Here is a 27,307-nt window from a genome sequence, read left to right as displayed (position 1 = left end):
AACACCGTTACACAGTGCAATGTCAAGCAATCTGGGCATACATTGACAATGTCAGAGACTTGTCTCACTTTGTACCACTTGACAAGTTCAATTGGGACTTTTTCAGTGCATCTCTGATACAGTATTTAGTCTGTATGAGATGTAACAGGCAAGTCAGCATAGTTGATCTGTTGACTGCAGGTTTATGGCATGTCTCATAGAAAAGCTCGCAGAGAAAAGCTGTTACTCTCAAACACTGTCCACTTACTTAACAGAGTCAGTGTAGGCTACTGATGAAGAAATAGATTAAATAGACAGATATAAGGTTTGTAAAGTGATTTCATGCTCCCTTTAAATTGTTTTTTTTTTAATATATTTTCAAAATAAAAATATACAGTATTTTATTTTGATACATGGTGTAGTTAGCCTACTGCATTTAGCTAGTTCATTTTGATATGCTTAAATTAGGGTATTTGATATTTTATTTCAAAATACATGTTGATATATTTTTGCCTATCCCTGGCTACACACATATAATTGTAGGCTACTAGTGCACGCTAAACCAGTGAAAAGTTATTAGACCTTCTCAGAGACAATATTTCACACACACATTTTCAGTCTTCCATCTTACCACTTGGAAATACAAATTAAAGTAACATTACATTACATTATTTATTTTAAATGATAGCATTTAATTTTTATAATAATTTCTAGCACCCAATCAAACGTCGACTACACTAGTAGGTTGTACAACACGAACATGCCCCTTATTTGACTATTTTGCGCGACGCCAACGCGTGTGAACACACCCACTACACCTCTGATCTCAATCAGCCCCGTAATCAGGCTTACGTTGAACTTGAGAGAAACTTTTTCCCTGCGATGTGTCGTCGTAATGCAGCTTAAACAGAAACATGGGAGACAAATACGTGAGGGGTCCGTTAACACGCAAGAGGAGAACGACCATTTCTGAAACCGCGTCTCCGGTGCTGAATTCTAAACAAGCCAACGGGAGCAAGCCGGGTAATGCTGGCGAGGAGTCCAGTGTCAACAATGGAAGCAGTCCACGTAAGGTGCGGGATACATCAACGACACCACGCAGAGACAAGAGCTACAACGATGCCATTAGAGAAAGGCTCAGGTAATAGTCTCTGCATTCCTTTAAATCAACATGGCAATGTCTTCCATCACCTCCTGTGGATTCCGTGCGCAAGACCACCAATGTGTTAGCATGCTAGTGTCTGCCTGATGTAAATGTGGAAGGAAGACACCAAGACCTGCAAATTGCGCTATTGACTGTAATATTGTAGCCTTGTGCACCTAGTGTCACTGTAACATATTGAGCATCACGTGTCTCCGTCCTTCATAATTCAGTTCAGGCCATTTGAAGGCCGCCAAATTAGAATCCATATGATGTAGGGTCAACATTTTGATCTAAAGGGGGTTTGGTTATGCAATAACGTTTGGCTACATTACGAATGACAGCTAAGGCTCTGTATTCATTACCTATTAGATGACATTTCGTGGTTTCAGTGCAGCGTAATGAAGTTGTCCCAGTATTCCGTTATCTTGTGACGTACATATGTGGTTCCTTTTGATAACGTGCTCTGTAAGAGCTACACAGGATATGTGTCACACTGAAGACAATTTAGCTTGTGCCAATCAGTCTTCAACAGGTAATAGCAATGGAATGTTTCATGAAAAAATGCTTCATGGACAGAAAAAAAAGTTCTGATCGTCAGGCACGTTTTCTATATTCCCAAAGTGGCGTGTAATCTCAGACTCTTTATCTTCTGAACTGTAGTCCATTTGCATGTCAGTCTTGTATTTTTCAGGACTTCAGAGCAGTCCAACATATTCCAAACATTTGTCTTAGACTCTTAGGCCTACTGAGTAATTGGCTGGATAGCAGTTCTCTCCACAATTAGAAATCAATTGGGAACATAATATTCGTAGAGAAGAGTGATTGGCATGGAACTGTCCCAATAACTGTCATAATTAGGAGTTCATGAAGGGGGATATTACAATGACATTTGGCTTGTTGGTAAAGTGTGAAGCAACTCCGTCTTCTCTCAGTTAAGCAATTCGGGCAATTGTGTCCCTTGCCTTAGTTTTCACAACTGCGGAGTCGTGTTGAGTTATGAGTATCTGTGGATAAAGGTCAAGGTAATACTTAAGCTTAGATTATAGGTTCCGAAAATGAAAACAAGAGCTCTCAGCTAAACCCTTAATGCCCTTTTTGAGTTTACAACCTTTCCTTATTTCCCTACCATTGGACATATTTGTGTAATTTTAAAATAAATATTCTGTTTTGTTATTCCTGTTTGTTTATTTGTAGATGTCACACCCATCAGGAGTCCTTGCTCAGCTCTGAAAGTGGCTACAGCAATTACAGGGGAATCCTTAACTGGTGTGTGGTTATGCTAGTAAGTACCTACTTGTACAATGTGTGCACATTACAAGTCAAACTTGAATCTGTTGCTTCATTCTGACCTTCAGCGACATCATTTTACCACGGCCCCCTGCTGAACTGCTTGATTTGTCCATTTATAAGAAGTGGCTGTTTCTAGTGCAGCATGAGCTTTATTTCTGTAGAACAAGCAGAACACATTTTCAGAATCTTCTGAATTCTTTAAAAATAAGTTTTTAAACTCTTCTCTGGAAGATTCTGTTCTGTTCTGTTCATCTTGGACCCAATGTCATGGAAAATCCTAGATTGGCTCATATATGTTGCTTGTGGGCACAGGGTTGTATGTCTCCAGAGGCCATGTGGCAAGGCTGTGTGTGTCCAAATCTCTTGCTGTGATGTTTTTGTTTTTATCAGTTGGCTCAAGTACAGGTACAGACAAGGGTCTGGCATTGAGACCTCAATCAGGACAAAGGGTACCAGGATGCAGCCTACATTAAGGCAAATTTCTTTTTTGTGACTTTATTTTCCCTATAATTAGATAGCAATTAAAGGTTGGTAGGTTAAAATATTTATGTTTTACATGTAAGGTATAATGTTCATGGAGGGTAACTCCATGAACATTAGAGTAGAGCTTTCTCTACTCTCTTTTGCCATCTGAACACAAGTCTTGTGCACTGGCAGACCAGTTCTTGCCATCATTACACAAGAATGGCAGGCCAGTGTATCACCTGTTCTACTGGTGTGCCATTAATTGCTTTAAAGTATTTTGAATGTCACAGGGCTATTTATAGTCAAATAAATCTCTACCTACCCATGAAGGATCTGGGTAAATGGCTTTCAAATTTGCCCAGTGTGCCTGGGTCCAAGATGTAACATAAATGTTAAACTATGAGTGCTTTGGATTAGTCCTTTGTGCAGTCAGCACTAATGTCAACCAACAACAGCAATGATAATTTAATAATTACCATTGCATATGTCTTCAAAGATAGAAGTACAAAGGAATACAGCATATTTTCAGAGCAGAATATCAACTTGAACATAAGTTGGTAAAATGAAGAGACAGCCCACTGAAGCAGGAAAAAGACAACCGACAACAACAACTTGCAGAGAAAAGACTGAATCTGAACTTGTGGCCTACCCTCTCACCTATCTGAAAGCCTGACTTAACACCATGACCCCAGGGAGCAGCCATAAATCAGCTCTCTCTCTCCAGTGTCCAATTCCCAAAGTGGCTTTGTAGAGAGAGAGAGAGAAAGAGAGAGAGGAGGACTTTGGACCACAGACAGAGATTCTTGGCTGTGTGACCGGCCGCTTGCTCTGTTCAGTTGAGCAGGACAGCCAAGTTTCTTTATCTCTCTCTCCTTCTCTCTTTCTGTCTCTTTCTCTTTTTCATTTTCCATGTCTATCTATCTTGCCCTCTATCTCTGTTCATCCCTGTTCATCTCTTTTTCTACTATTGCCCAATCACTCCCCATTTTTCGATCTCACTTTATCTGCCTCTATCCCACTTTGTATCTCTCTCTGTCCCTCTAATTCTTCTCACTGCTCAGTCTCAATCCCTCCTCAGTCAACCTCTCTCGGCCTGTTTGAGGTCCCCTGTGAAATAGTATTACCAGATGAAATCGTTATTATACCTAATAACCATGTCCGGCTCAAAGAATAAGCTATGTTATGAACAGAGCTATGTTAATTGAACAAGAGTGTTATTGCACTCTGCCACACCCACACACACACAGACTAGTTTCTCTTCCTATATTTCCTGCTCTCTTATCAGCTCTCAAACTTTCTGTCTGCTCTTTGGGTGGACCTCACCCTGCAGACAAGCTTGGCCAGGTGCTCTGGCAGTGCCAATGGTGAAGCGGGCGAATGACCTGGCCACAGTGGGCAAGCCTCCAGGCACGTTGACTGCCACTCACTCCCACTAGTATGTGACAGACTACAGCCACTTCTGTCACTGTGAAGAGGGACATCAAGAGTTTAACCCTCCACCCCTTCTGCCATTGGTGTATCCAGTTGGTATTTTTGGGCTGTTTTGCACAGTAATGCTCAATCAAGAAGTTTGAAATGGATTACTTTGATGACTGCTGGGAATGTGACATGCCCTCTAAAAATAAACATCAATTTTCCCCTCACATTGGAGAGAATCTGGAGCACTGGTCTGTCGTCTTCAAAGCCACCGAGAGCAAATTGTAATTTCAAAAGCCAGTATTAATCCTGGCTTTGAAACAAGATCACATTGACATTCTCACTGGACCCTTTTTTCCTTTTCTCTCGTTTCTCTCTTTATCCCCCCCACAGCCCCTCCAAACACCTCCTTTTTCTCTTTCTCTCTCTCTCCTTGCATTCCCCTCAGAACATCCTCAAAATTCTTTGTGTCCAGTAATGAATAATTATGAAACCCATGCGGAAAATGGCTGCCGAGAGAAGATCTTAGGCCAGGAGTGCAGACCTCGCCGCCTCCAAGGGCCGCCTTCTGTGGCTTCGCGCCTCCTGGAGGGAGGGCAGCAGAAAGAGACGTCGAGAAAGAGAGAGCAAAAGAGAGAGAGAGAGGAAGAAGGGAGGAAGAAAAAATAGAACCATACCAGGGTCTCAGACTGAGCCAATTAAACATAAAGGCACTCAGTTCTTCAAGAGAAAAAAAATCCTAAAGCTCAGGAAAATGTCTTCAGATCCTGTGCTGCTATTCACTTTTTTTAAACTTACTCTGGATTTGACAACACTTCTTGAGGACCCGTTTTAACGGGAGACCTACTTGCAGGCACATTGGAATGGTTTTGACTTCTCACTTGTTATAATTATTGAACCTCTGATAAACTGGTCTTCATGCGCCATCTCATCAACTACCTGCAAGTAGTCCCTGAGTAGTGCTCTTGTGTGGATTCATGTAGGCAACCATTCATAATAACCTCTTCAAAATGGAGTCTGTATGCTTATAGTGGCCTTGAATGATTAATTATATGGCTTGTGGCAAATAATATGTTGAGGGAATATGGGATATGTGACGACCTGAATTAATGAAGAGAGCTGAAATGCAGATCCAGTTCTATAAAAGTTACATCAATAAATGAAGATGCATCGCAGTCACACAGTACAGTTGCAACACATCAAGGCATTTTATTTTTCTTTAGGGGACCTGTCCAGGAGACAGAGACAAACAGAACAAAACCAAGAATAGGCTATGTAACTACATGTCAGTATTGTTTCATGAAATCTTCTCAATCTACTAACAGAGCAGTGAAGACAGTGCAGTGTTTGACATTCCATGCAACAGACTAAATAACCTTACTGAGTATGTCTGTCGTATGGCAGAGATTTGGCAGGGTGAGCTGCTTTTGTTGACGGAGCTGTATGCTTTATCTGTCTCTGATAATGATAAAGAGACATGGAATGCGCTTCAGTTGGGGGACTTTGATCTGATTTTGTTCCCCTCCTGACTGCTGGGAGGCTGGCAAAGATATCACCGTAGATGTGTGTGCAGGAGAGGTTGTTGTCATTAGGCAAGCAAACCATCCCTCTTCTATTGCAGGCACCCACTAATAACAACATGCTGTCTCACACAGGTTTTGAGCAATGCACGCCTTTTCCTGGAAAACCTGATCAAGTAAGTCATATGCACAACACCAGCTCAATTGTGAAACATGCACAACTGCAAAAGTTCTGATTGTTTGTTCTTTGTAGTGACCTACATTTTGGCAAGTCTTCTGAAGGTCATATTTCTCCCAAAAAAGTACAGGATAGTCAAAGTGGGATGGTGTTCTTGCCGCGTGCGTGCGTGGTAGTTCACTACCTACTTCACACTGCTCAAGGTCACTCTTAGCCCAAGACGACTATGGGGCTATCATTGCAATAGATTTTTAATGTTATGCATGCTATTGCATGTTTTTGTGACACCATTGCTTTCTTACAGGTATGGGATACTTGTGGACCCTATCCAGGTGGTTTCTCTGTTCCTTAAGGACCCCTATAGCTGGCCTGCAGCGTGCCTTATCATTGGTACGTTTTTGTTCAACTTTCAGTGACTGAGTGTTTTGTTTTTTTCCTGCCTAAGCTGTTTGATAACATAATTGAATCATAGCCATTCGTTGTTATTTGGCTTAATCTATTTTGGGGCTCGGGCCCTCTCGACAACAAGTGCAGAGTCTTACCAAGCTGAAGCCACCAATTTTCCACATTCTTGCCATCCACTCTTGAGCAATACGGAACTAATATTATGCAGCAGTTTTCTTTTCTTTTTTGCATTGATCCCCCACGTCTAATTTGTTTATTTATTTACTCTTTCAGCCTCCAACGTGTCCATAGTGGCAGCTTTGTACACGGAGCGGAGGCTCGCTGTGGTGAGTGTCACTGCGCAGCGCGTGCGACTAATGCGCAGGATGCACTGTGAAATCTTTCTAATCTCTCCTCGCACCCATCAGCGAGAACCCCCTCCACACACACACACACACACACACACCCTCCACAATCACAAACTTCACTAAAACAGGGAAAGATCCATCGCTTGCTCACGATGAGTCTTGTTCCCAAGCAGAATGACTGCTGGTGTTTTCTTCTTGTGATGTAATGTAGAGTGAGGCTCTCCACTGTGCTGTCCCATGGCTCTATTCTGCTCCTTTTCCCACAGGGCACCATCTCAGAGGGCACCGGAACATTCCTCTACATCATCAATCTCTCTGCCATTTTGATCTTCCCCCCGGCTACTGTGTTGTACCTTACCTCCATGACCCCAGGTACACAGAAAGACACACACACACACACACCCACACCCCCACACACAATTTCGTTGTTGTTGCTCCTCATACACTCTCTGCACACCATTTCTCTGTCAACCTTGCGCGCTTGACATTCTCACTGCCTTCTCCCCCCCCCAGTGCTTTCTTATCCACCTGTTTGACACTCCAGATCACATTTGTCCCTCCACCTTTACAACCAGCCGATTAATTTTAACCCTCTCCACCCCATGGTGGGCTTTTCTTGTGTTGCAGTGGGAGGGGTCTTCTCCCTGGCCGTCTACACCATCCTCTTCTTGAAGCTCTACTCCTACAAGGACGTGAACAAGTGGAGTCGCGAGATTAGACACGCCAAGGCCCGCACCCTCTCCCGCTCACACTCCTGTGAGTCCTGCCTCTGCTTTGGAGCTTATCACAATAACCGCTATGCCCAGTCTGTCACAGAGAGATTTAGTGTTTGTTTGACACCCTGTGTTAAAACGCAGAATCGTGCTAATGACCGCTAGTACCCCCCAGACTAAAGATTTGTTATTTTGTTTGTTGTTACAATATCTAGGGCAAGATGTGAATTTAAGAAGGCTCCAGGCAAGGGGGTCAGGGTTTATCGTGTGTTCCATTTTTACAGGCTGACGGCTTGTGACAACCCGTAACTTGAAATGACGTAACTTCCTTGTCGTAAGAACTCGCCATGAACTGGGGATCCTTTCGATTTGTACGAGATTTTTTCTCATCAGTCAAGTTTAGGCAGGCGTGTTTTTTTCATTTTGCGAAACTTCCGTTTTTTGTCAACTTACTATATTCGTAAGATGAGCACCATGGACAAATGGATCACACGATTAGAGGATTAATGCTGCTTTCGAGATGTCTCGTAAATCATCGTACACTCACCCGTACAACATGTACCAATGACTGGCTTTAGGAACGCCTTTCTCTCGAGCCACGAGGGGCATTAGCAGGAGGCTAGTCATTGTTATTGTTTTGTGCTACATGTAGCCTCTAGCTAAACGGCTGGAAAACAAATTGTTACATTGTATTGCAGGCACAGCAAGACTGTGCAATGCATGAATTGGTGACCGGATTGAAGCAGCAATGTAATCTAGTGTGTAAGAGCATTACATCAACTTTAACATGACCAACACAGTACATATGCAAAAAAATACATGCCATCTCATCTCAACTATGGGCGCAGCCTGCCCAAAATGCAGCAAGAAAGCTGGGTAATTAACACTTTCCAACTCGGGCGGCGGATTTACGAGACATTTACGAGACATCTCGAAAGCAGCATAACTTTAGCCTGTTGGACACCGCCATCTTTAAAAATGGCATTTGACATGCCTTCACCTCCGCCCACTAATGACTGTGGATTCTAAGGGCCCAGCTAGGGATGTAACGGTATGGAAATTTAACCTCACGGTTATAGTGACCAAATTTATCATGGTTTTCGGTATTATCGCAGTGTTTTTAAAAGTGTGTTCAATATGTTCAGAAAGCAATAATAGGCCTACACAAGCTGAAATAGTTTCAAAAAGTGTGACAGCATTTACTATATTACAAAATATAGGCAAAACCTTATCAAAAGTGCAACATTTAACCAGGGACGTTGGAACTCATTTTCACCTGGAGGTGCTTATAGAGGGGGTGCTGAGGGAGGGTAAAACATTTGTTACTGAGTAGATGTGATTTCTTTATTCTGGTGCATTTTAAGGTGGCCCATTTGCTACTGGAGAATGGCATATTTTCATTCACATGCATAGGCCTACATCCTGACTGCACAAACAAACCTGGCTGAGCTGAGCATTCTTAATTTATAGCATAACGTTACCGTGGCATTGTGTGTTGTCCCATTCACTTTTCCCTTGCTCATGTTTAATTGGCTTTGTGCCACAGTTAAATCCATCAAGTAGATAACAGAATCAGTAGGGTACCAGTTTTGTTTCATTGTACCAGGCCTACTGTATGTCAAAAGCAGGCTTGGATGAAGCTGGGAAGGATTAAACACACGGTTTCCATACCGTGGTAATCAACAGTGATAATCATGATATTTGAAATGAAAACGGTAATTGTTATCGCCAATATTTTTAACGCGGTTTACCATTATACCGGTAATTGTTACATCCTCACTCATCATTATTACAGAATTAATGTTTGTCAGAGGGCCAAATTTCTATCAGCGCCCCGGTGTCCCAATATAAAAGGTTAATTGTGTAATTGAGTTATTAGATATAAAGTACAAAGTGGCTGAGGACCCGTTCTAAAATAACATTTCTAATAAAAGATAAATATCAAAATGCATTTTCAAAAAATCTTGAAGCTGTACTGAAGAACTGCTTTGTCTTATAAAGTTGTGTGCACACTGGCGAAACACGCACGTCAGAACATCTGCCTGCCAAGTAAAAGGCACTAGCTTTTGTGACACTGCAGCAGTTGATGCTGTCAGTGAAGAGATGTGTTTGCTCATTTCCACCATGAGAGTCATGAGTGGTGCAGAACTGATGAGTTGTTATTGCCTCACATCCTCACCCCACCCCACGCCACGCATCCTGTGCTGTCTGTTTGAAATGCAGCTGATCTAGTGGGTATGATGGGGGCGGGGGGGGCTGATGAAGGTTTAATTAGTTTCAGTGTGCGCCTCTGCCTGCTTAACTCCTGTGACCCGCGTGTCTTTGGCTCTGCCGCTGTTTACCGGGAGGAGATTTTAGCGTTTAGTCAAATATTGAGTCTTTTATTCCCGAGCAAACAGTGTGCACAGATGCATTTCCACACACACTCACACATACTCACACACACACACATAAACATACACACACACACACATAAACATACACACACACACACACACGTGCACACATACATGAAGACCCACAGGCATGCATATCAACACAGACCCTCTTGTGTGTGTGCATAGATCACATACAAACACAGCACACATATTATCATCCACACCCACTCTTCCTCTCAGCTTAAGTTTGTCAGTTCCGTTATCTATTCCTATGTGGTATGCCACTTTTGAGCCTGTGCTGTGCTGCCACCTGCTGGTAGCAAAAATGGTTCAGGCTGCTCAGTCCAAACTTTACTTCAGCTGAATAGGAGGCATGTCAAGACAAAGAGCCTTGACAGCTTACTGATAAGGACAGTGTTCCGTGATTTCCATCACCCTGCTACTGATTATGGCGTTGAAAGAAACATTGCATTGCACATGCATTCAGTAGGTGCATCTGGGATGGTCTTTTTTCCATTTTCACAATAGCTTGTGATTTCTTAGATTCTTTGAACTTAAACAGTGTAACAGAGGTCTTCAGTAACATCAAGGTCATACATGTATAGTTTTTATTTAAAAAGAAAAATAGCTCAGATACTAAACAGTGTGGCTTTTATGTACTGAAAGAGGCCTTAGGTAAATCCTCTTACTATGTGTAAGCCATATAAATTCTATAACTTATATTATTATAAGTATATTAAGTTGAAATCATAAAGGCACCTTAAACATCAGTTGCAGTGCTCTTGATTCACTCTGCTTTTCTGTCTCTGTGTTTATCTGGGTATAGTTTAGTCTCATCTGTTGTAAAGCTTCAATTTTCATCTGAGGATTGCTGAGTCTTTCTTTTGATTTTCCCTTCGCCAGGTCCATCTGTGCACAAAGCCAATGGGGTGGCGGCCCACGCTCAGGTGACCTACCCAGGCAATCTCACACACAGAGGTGAGTGTGTTTGTGTGGAGCTTAGGGAGTCAGCCGTGCTCAGTCTCTCTCTCTCTCTCTCTCTCTCTCTTTCTCTTTCTCTTTCTCTCTCTCTCTCTCACTCACTCACACTCACACCTCGAAGAGTAAGCACAGAAAAGCACAGGCCATCTTTCCAGTCATGACTCAATGAAAAAACTATAACTTCTCATATGGAAAATTAAATAGAGTGATTTATGCAAAAACGTGTTTTGATGTAGAGGGATGCCTCGGCACACTGTCAGCCCGTTTCTTTATGGGCGTGCCAAGCGTTCGGTCACAGTTGCCATCGGGGCATGAAGGGGCACTTTGACTATGCCAAGGCCTGTGCCTGTTTGGGGGTTTTATATGCTTCAGGCTCTTTAGTGCAGTGGACTGAACAGACCAAGCCATGTGAGGAGTCAGTGTGGAGCTCTCAATGAAGAATGCTGTAGGTTTAGGAGTGTATGAGGAGACTGAGCTTCGTACAAGATGCACAGTCTACTATAGTGCATGTTTTGTATTTGACAATGATACGGCATAAGATAATCTTAAAGGTATAATTACTGGTTCATGGTATAATCGGTATAATAATAATAGTAATGGTAAAAAATGGTAAAAAAGGAAAAATATCTGAGGTACAATGTGGATATGTTATAAAAGGCTTCTAAAATCTGCATGGTTGAATGTTGAGTTCTGGCTGGTCATTTTTTATCCCCTTTAGATCTGTATTACTTCATTTTCGCCCCGACACTGTGCTACGAACTCAACTTCCCTCGGTCTCCAAGGATACGTGTCCGGTTCCTGCTGAGGAGGCTGTTTGAGATGGTGAGCAAGATCTTTTGGCAATGAGTCCCACACAACACAGATTCATTTTCCCTCAATCTTTTTACAAAAGGATGCTTTTTTATTGTGGTGAACTTGAGAATATTAAAGTTTGTTTCCTTTCACAGCTTTTCTTTATACAGTTGTTGGTGGGGCTGATACAACAGGTATGGCATCTGAAGAATCAATCTGATTTGCCAGCTGGTCTTTTTAAAAGAAAAAAAATATTTTACCTTAGTGGCTATTGCCGACTGGAGTTTTGCCAGCTTCATCATACATAAATTGCTCAGCACTGCATTGCAATAAGTAAAACTGATCATGGTTTCAATTTATATTGACTTCTCTTTTCCTTTGCAGTGGATGGTCCCTACCATTCAGAACTCCATGAAGCCATTTCAGGTATGAACTAGATGTACCGCATAGCAGTACAAAATATGACCGCTGCTCAGTCCTGTACATCCATTCCGCGAAAATAAATCATATTAATGAATTTGTCTCCATCTTCTACTCCATCCCCCACTCTTGAAACTTTTGTGTATGCTTGTTTGGAATGTGTGTTTGCGGGCCGCACACAAAGTAGCCTATACTGGCGCTGCAAAGGTGAATAGATTTGAAGCACTTGCCAAAATGTTTGCCATTGTTATAAAACCTTTAAAATATCTAAACAATCACAAGTAGGGCAGTTCATCACAGTCCATCCATTGCAACTGGACTGATGAAAGGTACACCTGTAGGCTACATTGTATTTGGGAAAAGCAGAAGGTATAATGTATTTATTTATTTATTATTAAACAAAACAATCCCTGTCAGTTCCATGCAGTTTTCAACAGCTATCAAGAAGAGAGGTCATGTCATGGATTTTTGTGAATGTTTCTTCTTCTACATATGCATAAGTTTAGTCATCTAGTTCATATGATATTCAACGGGCGAAGTTGAAGAGCTACTGTCTGTTATTGTTTGTGCAAATAATAGGCTGATTCATGTTCCCTTGCATTTTGCAACTATGAGGTCCATGGTTAGTCTGGCTTTCGCCAGACCAAGCTCAATCTTTTAAGAAATCGAAAAGGAATCGCCGGCATATCAGGCCGAGTTCACCCAGCCTAGTCCATGGTAGGCGCCCGATAGAAATATTGTTTAATTTTGCGATTGAGATATCCACGCACTGGCGCCCCCCCCCCCCCCCCCCCCCTGCGACGTGTTCATCCCCCGGTTTCAGAGCTATTCTAAATGCAAAAATGCATAGAGGGAGTTATGACAAAATTGTGACTGTTAACAAACTATAGGCTATATAAGGTAGGCCCTATGCTAGGCCTATTACACAACATAAATTGTCACTAGGCTATGCTGGCGACCCAAATAAAATCTCCTTTGGGAACCAATGGCTTATGCAGACATGTCAAAGTCAAGGCCCGCGGATGAATTATCTACGGCCCCCCGGGATGATATTTGATTAGTATTAGAACCGGCCCGCAGGCCACGGGGTTTTGCACGCACCAATACTCCATTTCCCACAATGCAACGGTAGCCCACAAACTCACTGCGGCGCCGCAAGTGGGCCTCGGCTTCATTATTCATCAGTATTCAGTCAGGGCAGATGTCAACTTTCAGCTACCCCGCACCCCAGTGTGTTGCCTGAACACGTTCATTCATATTTTGAGCGAACGTGAACTGAACGTAGGCTAGCCTACTGTATTAGCCTACTACTGCCTGATGAACGTTACGAACTCGTTCATTCTGGTGTCTGTGAACGGCACGCTCTTTCAGTTTAACTTCGTTGAATAGGGTGTCAGATTTCTACAGAGCCTTCCACGCGAAAACCCGGCTAAACACACCGTAAAAATGCCTTAATATGGCAGCATGCAGGTCACCATTTGTCAAACTATGGACCGCGGTCCGCAATGTGGACAATTTCCTATTTAATTAGGAAACGACATTTAATAGAACGACGTGGATTTATGCAACTTCCATAAAAAACAGAGCACAGACTATATTTGGCATTAAGTATTAAAGTCAGCCAAAAGCTATTAATTAGTCTTAGTTAAAGATAGTTAAAGATCTCATGTAGGTGGGCCCTATGACCCCAAAGTATGCCTTGACTGGGCCTGAGGTCAAAGAAGTTTGAGAAAGGCTGATGTAGACGACAAAGCAGCAAGGAGGCATCGTATGATCATTTAAACAAGTTTTATGACAAGGTCGGTGAGGATGGGAAAAATCGTACATTTCTGTGCAAACTTTGCCCGCACTTCAGTCACAGTCATTATTCATTTAATCATTAAATAAAATACAGTACATCTTGGTTCAATAGGTTACGTGCAGTCATTATGACCGCCGCGCAGCGAAGCGGCGGTCATATAGGTTTAGTCAGATTTTTTTCTTTTTTTCTTTTCCGCATGTCCAAATTTCCATCAAGGATTCCCGGGACACTGAAAGACCGGGGTACACGAAACTTGGTGAGCATGTAACCCCACATGGATAGCATGGAACCATCGTTTTTCGTTTTGATCTGTAGCCCCCCCGCTGGACTGGACCCCCCGAAAGGAGGGTAGGGCAGACACAGTTTTCTGTGAATATCTTGAGAACCGTAGGGCCTAGGATGACCAATTTTTTCCGTATGTTTGCCTCCAGGGGTCATGTTAACCCATTCCATGTGCACACATGTGCATAAACAGATACACACGCACACACATACATTCACAGTAATCATACGTATGACACCTACTCACACAGTAGACATATGTACGCATGCATGCACATGCACAAACACACATATGCAGACAAACACACAAGCACGCACGCACACACACACACACACACACATAAACATAAACGTGTGCACGCACACAATTCAAGAATTTCTCAGAATTATGAACAGGCAAGATGGGGGTGGGGTTGTATAAAATGAATTTTACATGTGAAATCTATGAACTAATCATGTTTTGGTACTTGTTGTCTAGCAGATACCATACCAGTGAGAATTGAGTGTGGATAATGCAATTTAGTGAGACAGTTAGAATCATATAGGCCTTTCAGCGTGATTTATTTTTGTGGAAAAAATGTGCTGGACTGGGCAGCGGTCATATTTTGTTTTAATATGTTTTCATAAACATTGAACCAGTCCGGTGTTCCAGTTTAGATGGTGAGCAGTTTAACTTGTGATATTTGCATAAAACCCATGAATATTCAACACTCTGCCTACTTGTTAACAGCTTTGCTCTGCCTCCGCCCCTCGAGTGCCGGGAGATTCACATTTTCACAAGCCCACAGTGAGACAGAATACAAAGAAAGATCTTGCCGAAAACACGCGGAAATCACCGGTTCATGTATAATGCATGTCCGCTTAAGCATTATCCACACAAAATGCTCTGCAAAGTCTCAAAGTAAAACAACGAAGGTTTTGTTGGGTTTCGAACATGAGTCTCGCGGAGGCAAAATGTACATTGCATCAGCACTACCACTACACCACAGAAAGACGAGCAGTCATTTCAATGCCATCATCAACCATCATTAATCTATAGTGCTAGTCATAGACATAATATACATAGACGCCGCATCGACCGCTGCTCCCTACTAGCGCTGACGAGATTTGGAGCCGCCATCTTGGACCGGTCATCCACTCCACTCAGTGTAATCTGTTTGGCCGGTGCAATGAGCTGTCAGCACACTTAATTAATCATATCTCACTGAATACCGAACAGATTTTCACGCGGTTTTTTTTGCTGCAAAGGTCATACATGTAGCTATGATACAGGCCACATTGTTCGAAAATACAAAATACAACCAATAGTACGGTAATGTTAAATCTTACTTGTGAAAAGTAAATCCCCCCGAGTATGGTCCGCCGATTTGAGCAGGAACATGCTGCACAGTGCTGTCATCTTGTGTTTTCTGCTGCAACGCAATGAGGAGTATGACAGGTCCAAGATGGCGACCGCATTTCTTGTTTCCAGCAGCCAATGCGGCGTCTATGTATATTATGTCTATGGTGCTAGTCTACTAGCTAGCTACCTAGCTACTGATATCCTGTCCATTGTTAACTGGTGACATGACACCGAATGCAAGCCTTGCACATGACTGTGTTTTATAGTATTAACCCCCAAAACGGAATAAAGTGTTAGTGGGGACATGTCAGTTTGTTGTACATCAGTTAGGTTTTGGTATGTGAGGCAAAGATGAACCTACTTTGTCGTTTTGAGGCTTGCATATGCCCATGTTAAATTGTGATAGCACCAGTTAACATGGGCGTATATTTCTCACATATGATTTACATGTGTTAACTTTGGCTAAAAGTGCAATATATACATACAAATCCTGCATTGATTTCAACGGCTCGTAGTGTAGTGGTATAGACGATATAGAAGCTAATCCGACCCTCTTTCATGTCCATGCGTGGTTCGAATTCCAGCTAGATCGCTAGTTTTATTCCCCCCCCCGACATACACTGGTGATTAAGAGAGATTAAGAAGTAGGCAGAGTCTTGTTGAATATTCACTGATTTTATGCAAATATCACCAGTTAAACTGCTCACCATCTAAACTAGAACACCGGCCCTCGGCTTGTAGCCAATTTGTTTTTTGGCCCTCTAATGTATTTGACTTTGACATCCCTGGCTTACAGTATCAAGCGGACTTAGGCTGCCACCTCTTGGCGAAAAGTTAATAGTTTTGCATATCAGTAGTAATACATTTCACGCAGCTGTGTGAATCACGGAAAGCGACACTTCTAAATGGAACCCAACCCACTGTACAGTAGCTCAAGGTATATGGCTAAAGCAGCCATAATGAAAGCGTTATCATTGTTTGGATACTTCACACACACGTGTTTTTTAATCGCATAGACTACTACTACCAAGCTGGAATCAAAACACATTGACTCCCCTCTCACACCCTAAACACGCACTTCGAACAAACAAAAAGCGTCTCAGTCTCACGGTATAGCCATAGGCAAAACTGTATTGGACCGGTGTAACGTTGGTACTAAATCATCCATCGCAAAGAATGATTTTTGTAGCACGTGCAACAAATATGTGTAGGTACAGCCCTGCCCTGGATACATCTCTCAACGTGCGCTCTAAAACATTTGGTTTAAATGGAGATGTAGATCACGGGTGCGTTAATAAATCTACATTGAGGCGAGTTGACACAAATTATTCACTTTTACGAATTTCTGTAGCTTCAGTCCTAGTTACTTTACTTTGAGCCATGCTCTTCCTTACTTGAATCACCTTTGAAAATAGAGGATTGAAGTAGCCTATATGGATGTTTGGGAATGAACGTTGACGCTTTTTGAGACTTTGAGCTAAATGTCCCAGGTTTTAGGATGCATCATAGACAGGTTATCTTTCAGGTAGCCTATATATTTTCCATTAGAAAACCATCACGTAGCGAACGTGTTGTAGCTAACTCATTAGCTCCTGTTAGTAGCCTAGGTTATGGTCTAAGCAAATGAGATGACAGTCGAAAGATGCAATTAGTGCTGTTATCAATTTTCTTGGTAGCCTATAACCGCATGGTTTTCTACAAATACATCAATAATCAAATTGGCCTCCATCACTCAACCAATATGCTAACGGTAACATTATTTTACCTACTCTAGGCTATTGATATAACTTAAGATTAACGTAGCCTACCTGCAGTAAAAACCAAGCATGTCCGATAAACATTCTCAGATTCATTTCGGCTTCAAGCAGAAATGGGAGTTACATGTCATGCAGAAATCATCCTACCCTTATTAGACGTTCTCTGGTAAACTACAGTCTTGTCCTTGTAGGAAGCGTATGTCTTTCCAACCCACTTTAGATTAAAGGGAAACTTGGCAGGATTTCCCCCTCTGCTGGAGAAATTGTGCATTATGCTATTTCAAACTGTGGGAAAAGGTAACGATAAAGCACATGGATTTGTTTACAAGCTAGCGAACTGTTAGCATAAGTTTGGCAGAACTATGTGGATGTTACAAGGTAAGAAACACGATTTAAAACGAGTTTCTTGTTTCTCACTTCTCTTTCCGGGACGGTAAGTCTCAATGTTGCAAGGTTGGTTTTCCGCCTGGGGACGCTAGGCGCAGCGGGGAAAGTCACCATTTTCACCGGAACAGGTCATTTAACCATCCGAATGATTTCTAAACGGGTTTATTACGTTGAAATAGTTGCCAAGTTCCCCTTTACGTCTCACTGCAACGATGCGCCATCTGGTGGACAAACGACTACGTGACGCCAATACTGGAAATGCAGCCAAATTATTATGACCGCCGCTAGCGAAGCTTTTTGGTCAATGATACCCGGGACACCGAACCACCGGGGCACATGAAATTTGGTGGGTATGTACCCTATCTTAAGTTAAGATGTTCAGAACCTAGGTAATGTTACCGTTAGCGTTGGTTGAGTGATTGATTGATTTTGATTGATTTGTTTTTTGTAGAAAACTATAAATGCGGTTATACCAAGCAAATTGATAGCAGCACTGTAATTGTATCTTTCGACTGTCATTTGTTGCACGTTCTACAAACATCATTCTGTGCAATGGAAGATTTACCAACGTTACACCGGTCTGATACAGTTTTGCCTATACATGCGTGAGACTGAGACGTCTGTTTATTTTGTTTTAAGTGCGTGCAGCTTAAGCTACTGTGTAGTGGGTCCATTTAGAAGTTCATTCGCGCTTTCCTTGACTCATGGAGCTGCGTGAATTTTCTTACAACTTTTCGCCACGATATGGCAGTTTAAGTCCGCTTGATACTGTAAGGCGTAAGACATTGGTTTCCAAAGGAGATTTTTTGTGTCGCCAGCATAGCCTATTGACAATTTATGATGTAAATAGGCCTACCTTATAATCCTACCTGTAGCTTAGGGAAGCTAACAGCTTTCTATTAGGATCTAGTTTGTTAGTTACAGTTTTGTCATAACTCCCTGATGCATTTTTGCATTTAGAATAGCCAGAGCGTGGATATCTCAATCGGAGAATTAAACAATATCGGGTGCCTATGGACTAGGCTGGGTGAACCCAGCCTGATCTGCCCGCTATTTATTTTTTGATTTCTTAAAAGATTGAGCTTGGTCTGGTGAAAGCCAGACTAGCCATGGACCTCAGTTACACAATGCAAGGGAACATGAATCAGCCTATACGGACAACAGCTCTTCAACTTTGGCCCGTTAAAATGTGTATGAACAGTCTAGCGACGCATTTCATCAAGGCCCATTTGGACATGTCAGTTATTTGCACCACTGGTTAGATGTAAAACAGCATTTCGTTTCAGACTACTGTTACTTAATTTGTGCATTAACAATAACGTTTCAGACTACTGTTACTTAATTTGTGCATTGACAATAAAGTATTACATGAACTAAAGATGACTAAAATCTTATGTATTAGAAGAAACATTAACAAAAAATCCATCCATCCAAAAATGACCTTTGTTTTTGATAGCTGTTGAAAACGGCATGGAACTGACAGAGATGTTTTTGTTTATAAATAAATAAATAAATAACATTATGCTGATACCTTTTGCTTTTCCCAAATACAATGTAGCCTACAGGCGTAAGTGACCTTTCATCAATCCAGTTGCAATGGATGAACTGTGATGAACTGCCCTACTTGTGATTGTTTAGAGATTTTAAAGGTTTTATAACAATGCTACATCTTCTTTTGCTATTCTGCAATCTATTCACCTTTTCAGCACCAGTAGGCTACTTTCTGTGCAGCCGCACACACACACACTCAGGCATGCCAAACAAGCATACACAAAAGTTTCAAGAGTGGGGGATGGAGTAAAATATGGAGACAAATTGAAGTGTGATTTATTTTCGCGGAACGGATGTACAGGACTGAGCGGCGGTCATATTTTGTACCGCTATGCGGTACATCTAGTTATGATTATCTTAACTGAAGAGATGGGCGATTAAAGCAGAATGATATTGCATTTTAATTTTTTTACCGGGGGGTGGGGGGGCTTGAGACCAACAAACCATAAAAATTTCTTCATCCTCGGTGCCAGGGTTCAGGTAGTTATTTAGGAAAAACGGCATATTTTGGGTTTCGGGGGGGGGGGGGGGGTGGCTCAAACGAAATTTTGGTGGCCCGGGACCAAACAAAATTTTTCTGTAAAAGTCTAGTGGGGCTACATACCCACCAAATTTCATGTGCCCCGGTGGTTCGGTGTCCCGGGTAAAATTCAGGAAGTAGATGACGAAAAAAAAAAAAACTTTGACAATCCCTATATGACCGCTTCGCTAGTGGCGGTCATAATTAGTTACTTGTAAATTAACTAGTTTACTATTTAAATATATTTGTTCAAATGTATTCATAAATACCATTAAGTGGATGTAAGGTGTATATATTTACTTTTAATTGATGTTCATCAGTTTTTTTGATTGCAGAAGCTAATCTAAAGGTAGAAGTTTCAACTTTCAACTATTTTCTTTTCCCCCTGCAGGACATGGACCTCTCCAGGATACTGGAGCGACTGCTGAAACTAGCCGTGAGTGTTGGGTAGACAAATGTGATGGAGATGTATGTGATGGAGCATCGTGAAGAAAACCTGTGATTTGTGTGGGTGTGATATCCTTCACTCCTCTCCTCTCCTCTCCTCTCCTCTCCTCACTCCACCTTGCGTTCTTGTCCTCCCATCCTCCTTCCTCTCCTCTTCTCTCCTTTCCTCCATCTACCCCAGGTCCCCAATCATTTCATCTGGCTCATCTTTTTCTATTGGTTTTTCCACTCCTCCATGAACTTTGTAGCTGAGCTGCTGCAGTTTGGTGACCGGGAGTTTTACCGGGACTGGTGGTGAGTACTTCTCATTAGATTGTCAGTCTGTCTGTCGGTATGTCCTTTTGGCTTCATTAAAGCAGCAGTATGTTAGCATTTGACCTTGAAATATTAGCCTAAAACTCATTTGGATGGTTCATAAGCATGTGTAGGTGTGAGAGAGACACTTGGTGTCAAAGCACAGTGGTTATGCTGTTTGCTGTTGAGATGAGCCTGCAAAGAGTTGTTGGTTGTGGCTGTGGATATCTTCCGATGGGTGTAACGAAGGATGAAGGATTCTTCATCTTCATGTAATGACATTGTGATGTTTACTCTGTGTGTGTGTGTGTGTGTGTGTGTGTGTTGTGTAGAGTGTAGTGCAGTGCTGATCAAACGCAAAGCATCAAGTCTTTGTTGTCAGCTTTCTTGTGATTCGGTGGCCCAGCCGTGTACCGTGGATGATTGACAGCTCAGTGGCGCGAGCCGTTCCGAGATGTCTGTTCAAAAGTTAGTTTTCGCATTTCCGGAAAAGAACGCACTGTCATCACTCTTGACATCACAAACGTTCTGCTCGGCCTCTTTCAGATAGATGGAAAGAGACATTTCCTAGATTGGCTCAGGGGTGGGGAGTGGTATGGAGGAAGGAAACTTGTTTTTTTTCCCCCTATGAAGCTCGTCCGACGTTGTGTCTTTATTCTCCAGAAGGGCTCTCTTTGGGGGATTAACTGTGTGCTAAATTCAGCTCTTGTCTGGTCTGGGGTTTTTCACAGAGAACGTCCAGAGGAAGTCATTTAGCAGCCGCTGGCTTAAGCGCAGCTGGCGTCGGCCTGCACAGGGACTGATAAGAGCCGTATGGAATAAAAATGGCCGTCATCGTGAGGGAAATGTGGAATGGGATGCATAGGAAAAGTTTTACTCATTTTTTTTTTTTCTGCTGGCTACTTTTGAATGTTTGTGTGTATGTGTGTGATTTTGTATTTGTGTTTGTGTATGCACATTCATTTGTATTTGTATCTGTGTGTGCGTGCGTGCGCGTGCGTGTGTGTGTGTGTGTGTGTACATACACACTGTATATGTATTCACTTGTATTCATGTTTTTTTCTTCCAGGAACTCCGAATCTGTCACATACTTCTGGTCTAATTGGAACATTCCAGTACACAAGTGGTGTCTCCGGTGAGTACAGCTTCCTGACTGGCACATTATGCCTACGGTGTGAAAAATAATTAGTCTTTAATGACCGATGCTGTTGGCAGCTTAAACACTTGCACAGATACCCTTTACACAGCAGAAGACCAAATGCACCAACAGATATCATCAATTAGTATCATGCATAGAACCGAACCAGGGCCTCTGTTTGCAAAGGAAGAGCTATTAACTGGCCCTTGGGTCTCCTCCCTAGGCTGTTAAAAGGCCACGCAGTGGACGTTGTGTCCTCTCACCCTTCCCGTCAGATTAATTACTGCTGTGGGCGTTTGTTGTTTCCTCCACAGCCACTTTTACAAGCCCATGCTGAGTAGAGGTGTGAACAAGTTGCTCGCCCAGACCGCCGTGTTCCTGGTGTCCGCCTTCTTTCACGAGGTTTGTGGGGGCTCCAGTAAAGCGGTCACACTCGGCCACACACACACAGGCATACACAAGCACTTACAGATGCACATGCAAAACAGGCCCAATCATGCATAGGCGTGAAACCAGCATGTATCCATACATTATATTTAGATACATAAACATAGACCTATCTAAAATTACATAAATGCTTTTACACACAGAGAAACACACAGTATTCCTGCTTATGTCTTGGGCTAATGTGATGGAGTTGCCAGCACTGACTGAGTCTCTCTCTCTCCTGCAGTATTTGGTCAGCGTGCCTCTGAAGATGTTCCGTCTGTGGGCGTTCATGGGCATGATGAGTCAGGTCAGACTCCTGCCATCGTGACTCCTTTCTCTCTAGACACTTTAGAGTACCACCATCATTCATTTTTAAGATGACGTGGGAGTAGCAAAACCAAAGCCACTGCTATTTGATTAATTCGTTTTATATTTAACATTGCTTTCCTTTCCAGTTTATTTAATAACTAATTTGACTGCCCCCACCTTCCTCTGTTGTTTTTTCTCCAGATTCCATTGGCTTGGTTTGTGGGACGGTTCCTGAGGGGTAACTACGGCAACGCGGCTGTCTGGATCTCACTCATCATTGGCCAGCCTGTTGCTGTGCTCATGTACGTCCATGACTACTATGTGCTCCACTACCAAGGGACACCCGTCGGAATGGCCGGACTCAATTCATAATGCAATATAGGTGTGCCCTTCCGTATAGGAAAATATTGAATGTATATGAACAGTATATTTTTTTTCAAAGGGAAATCCTGAGGACACAGAGGACACTGAGCCTCTGCCCGAGATGGTTTGTAATAAATTTATCTTGTATTCCAGTTGAAGAATTTACCCATCCGAGACCAATTCTCTGGCAATGCACTTACATTTTGCAGGGAGGAGCTAGTTGTGCTGTTATCATGTGCAATTGTCCTGACACCACCACTGCCCAACCAAAGCACGAGAACATTTTTTTATGCCTTTTTATGTTTCTTACTTGAAACTCCAGCACTATGATCAATGCAAACGTGTTCTCATATACATGCAGAGTATATCTGCCTACTACTGGTATTTGTGTGACTGGTCGCTGTTGCCTATTGCAATGCTTTATGTGCTAAAAACTTATTTTTCTTCTTGTATTGTTTCTTTAGCTGCACTGTATATCAGTGGCTTACGTTTTGTGCGAGTATTTAATCATATGTATTTATTTTTCTATAATTAGTGTGATCAATGTCATTTAAAGTATTTGATTTCTGAAATGATTGTGTTCGCTCTTTGCACTTTATCAACATGCATGTGTATAGTTTGCAAAGCTGTGGAGGTGCTCCTTTTGAAAGGAACATGGCACAAGTATTTTGATTTTAATTGTGAATTATTTTATTTGCACAATGCATAGAAAGCAGTGTTATTTTGCAATTATAATCATCATGATTATCATTATCAACATATTTGTTGATTTACTCCTGCTTGTTGACCTTTTGTGTTGTGAGGTCAAAATGAAAATTTTCAGTGTTCTTGGCAGAGGCGTTTCCTTTGAGTCAAATTTTGCTTTGGTTGTCTGCATCTTTTGGATGAGTTGCATTTCAAACAAACCTGTTGCCAATTCTTTCTTGTGTCTAATTATCTATGCTATCAGTCTGTAAACAATTCATTCTGGGTTTTCTTTTCCCAAAGTGCAAAACTAATATTTGGCTTATTGAAATAGCTTCCTTGTTTTCAATGCAAAGGGTGAATTTCCTCATAATGAACCACGCCCTGTGATTTTGGCTTAACTTCATTTAGATGCAGTTCATCTGATATTTCTGAGCATGACTTTAAGTTTACGTTTTATAACTTGCCGTAGACCTGATGTCAGTCAAATACAAAGAGGTGTGTGTAGTAACCCATAACCCCTTCGAACAGCAGAACACACACCGCACCGTCATGCCGAAGAACAGTAAGCAAGTGTAGATCTTGTGATTCTGGGGTGTGGATTTTGTCCTCTTCTGTTTTACCTGTTCTGGAGAGGGTTTTGTAAGTACAGTGCAATGCAATGCAATGCAGTTCAGGTGCATTTCTGCACACTGAGACCTTTGGCAGCTGCGTCACCAGTGAAATAAAATCCTGCCCATGGAACCGCCTCAGCTTACTCTTTGTGTGTGTGTGTCTCTCTCTCTCTCTCTGGTCTTTGAGTGTGGGCGTGAAAAAAAAAGTATTGGTGCTTCTGTGTGGAAACGATACCAAGAGCATGACCCCATGTTCATACAGTGCCTATAAAAGGGTTTTATTTGTGCAGAGAGCAAGGCATTAGGAAACGGGTGGGACAATCACATGGTTCCATAATAATAACAATAATATCAAATAAAGTAAAAATGAAAACAAAAAGCACTAGAACCTCCAGCTGGGTTTTGGAGGAAATAACACCAGTACAGTGAACGTCTGGAATGGAGGAGCGGGATCGGCTGCTCTACTGCTGCAATGGAAAAGAGAAGTGGATGTCAGCATTCACTTATGTCTTCTGTTTCGTTTGCATTCCAAATGACACTGGAGATGGCTTTGTTGTAAATACTGTATGTGATCATTCATATATTCATATTCATATATTCAAATGTACTAGTTCAAATTAAACTAGTTCGAAACTAACCAGCTCTTTAGAGAACATCTCCTCTCATAGCAACACTTACAACAAGTCTTGCTGATCCTAGCACTCACCAGCCGTCTGACAAGTAACTGTTAAAAACAGCACTCACTGATGCACTTATTCTTACTGTACTCTAATGCTTTTTAAATTGTCCTAAAATTGTTGAGAATTGCTCTAAAACTTAAACTGTTTACCATGTTGTAAGTCGCTTTGGCTAAAAATGCGTCAGCCAAATGTAATGTAATGCAATGTAATGTAACAGCATATAGATGTAAGTCCTGTCCTGACAAATTTTTGTTTGTTTCATTCAATTGACTATATTTTTGTGTCTGTTTTCTTATCTATTACAGGAACAGAGGAAAAACATGAGCACATTTTCACTGAATCTAATAGTATGTTTTGGTCCTTAACCACATTTCTAATGATCTGATCCAGCCAAGCTTACCTTTGCCTTGTTCTGTACAGGCAAGTAAAGTTTAAATTCAGCTGGAAGTTCATCCTCAGAGTACAGCCTGTCAGAGAAGTACACTCTTCTGATTCGGCAGTTGGCGTGAATCTGCATGATAATGAGACTTGTGAGTAAAGCACTGTGTTCAGTGGCATCAAAATAAAAACCCTTTTGTGTCCAGTGTGAAAAAAAAAATTCCAGCTGTTTTTTTATGTCTTGATCTATTAATAACTAAAACCTTTTAAGATAAAAAGGCAGCACATGAAACAGGAAGTGAAGACATTTAGGCCTAAAAGGGACATCCAGCACAAAAATTCCTTTAGTGTTATTCAATTTCTATACAGAGACCAAAAAAGAAAAAAAAAAATCACACACACACACAGCATGAGTTATGTTTCTCACCTGTACACGAAGCGTCTCTATGTAGTTGGTACCGTATGCCCTTCTGGTGAAGTCTGAGAGGTTAAACTGGATCTGGTTCCAGCCGTCGTCCAGTCGCATGGGCATAGTGCAGATGAAGGGCTTTACTCGGGTGGTACTCTGGTAGTTACTCGCCCGAAATCTCCGCCTCACATTTTTGTCATCTAAGACCTTGCCCATGACAAATGACACAGAATAATAAACAGCAGGAACTATGACCACACATCATGTCTATATACTGAAGCCAGTTATGGTAGGAGTGCTTGGCCCAAATGTAGACTTACCTGAACTTCAAAGGTGAAATATTTCTTCAAGTTCTTGATGATCATAACCAAAAAGGGGAGTTTGATGCCTAGTGTCTTTTTGGGATCCGCTGGACATGTTATATAAGTTGTGCTTTGGGAATAAAGGTATGCAAGCTCTGAATAATCAACATTCCTTGAAAGAACAGTGGGAAAGTATCATAATGTGCTTGATGTACCAGTGGACAAGTATGATGAGAAATTCAGCCACCTTACCTGACATTGGTTCCTTCAACTTCAAGAACCAAAGACTGGATGTCATTGTCTGTTATTCTTTTAATGTGACCGTTTCTCACCTAGGGAAGCAATAATTCTGCTATAGTTAAGCTGTAACGTTACCATTCAATGCAACTGCACTGCTAATATAAATATTATTGTCGTCGGTTATCTTAGCTTAACGGTAAAGCTAGATCTTAGTATGTAGGTATTGATAGCGAATAGCGATTTTAGACATCAGCAAATGACGTCCACCAGGAATGCATCCACCGTTGAATCAAGGTAATTTGCCATGCTAGCCTTAAAGTTCATTCTAAGAGCAGCACAAAATGGACAACAAACTAAGAACTGCCATCACAGTATATTACTCAGAGGCACTTTACCAACATTAAATATGTGACCTTAGCTACATTCACCCGATGTTTTATCAGCTATTGCTAAGTTAGCTGCCTTCTAAGTCACATTACCTATAGCCCATCACCATTGACAGTAAAAAGAAGCCAGCCAATCATCCATTAAATGAATCACCTCAGCACCTAGCTAACATAAACTAGCTTGCACATTTAACTGGGGATTGACCATTCTTACCTTCTTGTCCCATATTTGCAGAGGTTTGCTTCCAATGCTGTACAAAATCGATAAAAACCCACTCTGAAAAGTATTTTTAAACATGTTCCTAGCTTTATACCATAAAGCCAAAGTGCATGCAACTACCTATCTATGTTTTGATGCGAGTTGGGCTTTTCCTCAAGTTATTAGGCTCCGTGCTGCAGCAGCGGCAGATTAAGAAAAAAGGTTCCGGTCCTTACAGCTATGGTCAAAATGTGCCAGCTAAAACTGGACAAAAATAACGCGCGCGCCAATTTTCTCGAAGTTTATGTGTTGAAAATCTATGGACATATGTCCTACTCTCTTTCTGTAAATATGTGAAAACCTATCCGCATGAAACAATAGAATATTCCGTCCTATCTCAAATTCGTTTAAAATACAATTCTAGATATAAATCTAACGTTACGACTATTTTTCTGCCCTGCACCTCACATGCCAGCTGTCTGCTTTTTTGTTTTTTTTGGAGTTGCTATGATACGAGACGCAGGTCCCTTGTCATTTCGAGCTGATCTCTGTTTACTTCTAAAGTTGCCATGGTGCTGCCAAAGTTCCAGCCTCATGCCATCTTTTACGCGTGCAGCCCTACTGTCTGGTGCAGCCTGTCTACAACCAAAATAGGCTAGGCTATACAATGTTCATCGACGACCCTGAATCAACATCAAATACACACACAATATCAACGCTGATGGTATAGTTGCCTAAGCCATGTTCCGCAGGGACTTATTAGGTCT

General features: G+C 41.8%; 2 protein-coding genes across 3 annotated transcripts; one reads left to right on the top strand and one right to left on the bottom strand.

The window, feature by feature from the left end:
* Window positions 1-754: 754 nt before the first annotated feature.
* dgat1a (diacylglycerol O-acyltransferase 1a) lies at window positions 755-24,076 on the top strand. The gene is made up of 17 exons (XM_042076451.1): window positions 755-1,120; window positions 2,318-2,405; window positions 5,950-5,990; window positions 6,297-6,382; window positions 6,671-6,723; window positions 7,011-7,116; window positions 7,372-7,500; window positions 10,739-10,813; window positions 11,535-11,638; window positions 11,764-11,802; window positions 11,993-12,034; window positions 20,060-20,104; window positions 20,297-20,409; window positions 21,479-21,544; window positions 21,862-21,949; window positions 22,221-22,283; window positions 22,487-24,076. The coding sequence occupies exons 1-17, from the start codon at window positions 894-896 to the stop codon at window positions 22,655-22,657; spliced, it is 1,536 nt and encodes a 511-aa protein (XP_041932385.1). The 5' UTR covers window positions 755-893; the 3' UTR covers window positions 22,658-24,076.
* Window positions 24,077-24,203: 127 nt separating this feature from the next.
* On the bottom strand, window positions 24,204-27,053 carry cfap20 (cilia and flagella associated protein 20). 2 transcript variants are annotated; one of them, XM_042076453.1, is made up of 6 exons: window positions 26,556-27,053; window positions 25,968-26,047; window positions 25,734-25,845; window positions 25,432-25,620; window positions 25,027-25,137; window positions 24,204-24,410 (listed from the first exon to the last, which is right to left on the bottom strand). In XM_042076453.1, exons 1-6 carry the CDS (start codon window positions 26,637-26,639, stop codon window positions 24,408-24,410), a joined length of 579 nt encoding a protein of 192 aa, XP_041932387.1. In that variant the 5' UTR covers window positions 26,640-27,053; the 3' UTR covers window positions 24,204-24,407. The 2 variants fall into 2 exon arrangements, with proteins under 2 accessions (XP_041932387.1, XP_041932386.1); XM_042076452.1 differs by having other exon boundaries at window positions 24,204-24,413; window positions 26,556-27,052.
* Between the last annotated feature and the right edge of the window lie 254 nt (window positions 27,054-27,307).

This window comes from Alosa sapidissima, chromosome 21 (assembly GCF_018492685.1).
Source record: "Alosa sapidissima isolate fAloSap1 chromosome 21, fAloSap1.pri, whole genome shotgun sequence".
Lineage (NCBI taxonomy): Eukaryota > Metazoa > Chordata > Actinopteri > Clupeiformes > Clupeidae > Alosa > Alosa sapidissima.
Note: the sequence above shows the minus strand (reverse complement) of the source record. Positions and strands in the feature narration are given on the sequence as shown.

What these genes read in the sequence shown, in the direction of transcription:
- dgat1a (XM_042076451.1), top strand. Translation starts at nt 894, where the DNA reads ATGGGAGACAAATACGTGAGGGGTCCGTTAACACGCAAGAGGAGAACG. An exon ending in TGGTGGGGCTGATACAACAG is followed by an intron (nt 11,803 to 11,992) that starts GTATGGCATCTG and finishes TTTCCTTTGCAG; the next exon opens with TGGATGGTCCCTACCATTCA. An exon ending in ACTCCATGAAGCCATTTCAG is followed by an intron (nt 12,035 to 20,059) that starts GTATGAACTAGA and finishes TTCCCCCTGCAG; the next exon opens with GACATGGACCTCTCCAGGAT.
- cfap20 (XM_042076452.1), bottom strand. Translation starts at nt 26,639, where the DNA reads ATGTTTAAAAATACTTTTCAGAGTGGGTTTTTATCGATTTTGTACAGC. An exon ending in GTTGAAGGAACCAATGTCAG is followed by an intron (nt 25,846 to 25,967) that starts GTAAGGTGGCTG and finishes TTATTCCCAAAG; the next exon opens with CACAACTTATATAACATGTC. An exon ending in TAGAGACGCTTCGTGTACAG is followed by an intron (nt 25,138 to 25,431) that starts GTGAGAAACATA and finishes ATTATCATGCAG; the next exon opens with ATTCACGCCAACTGCCGAAT.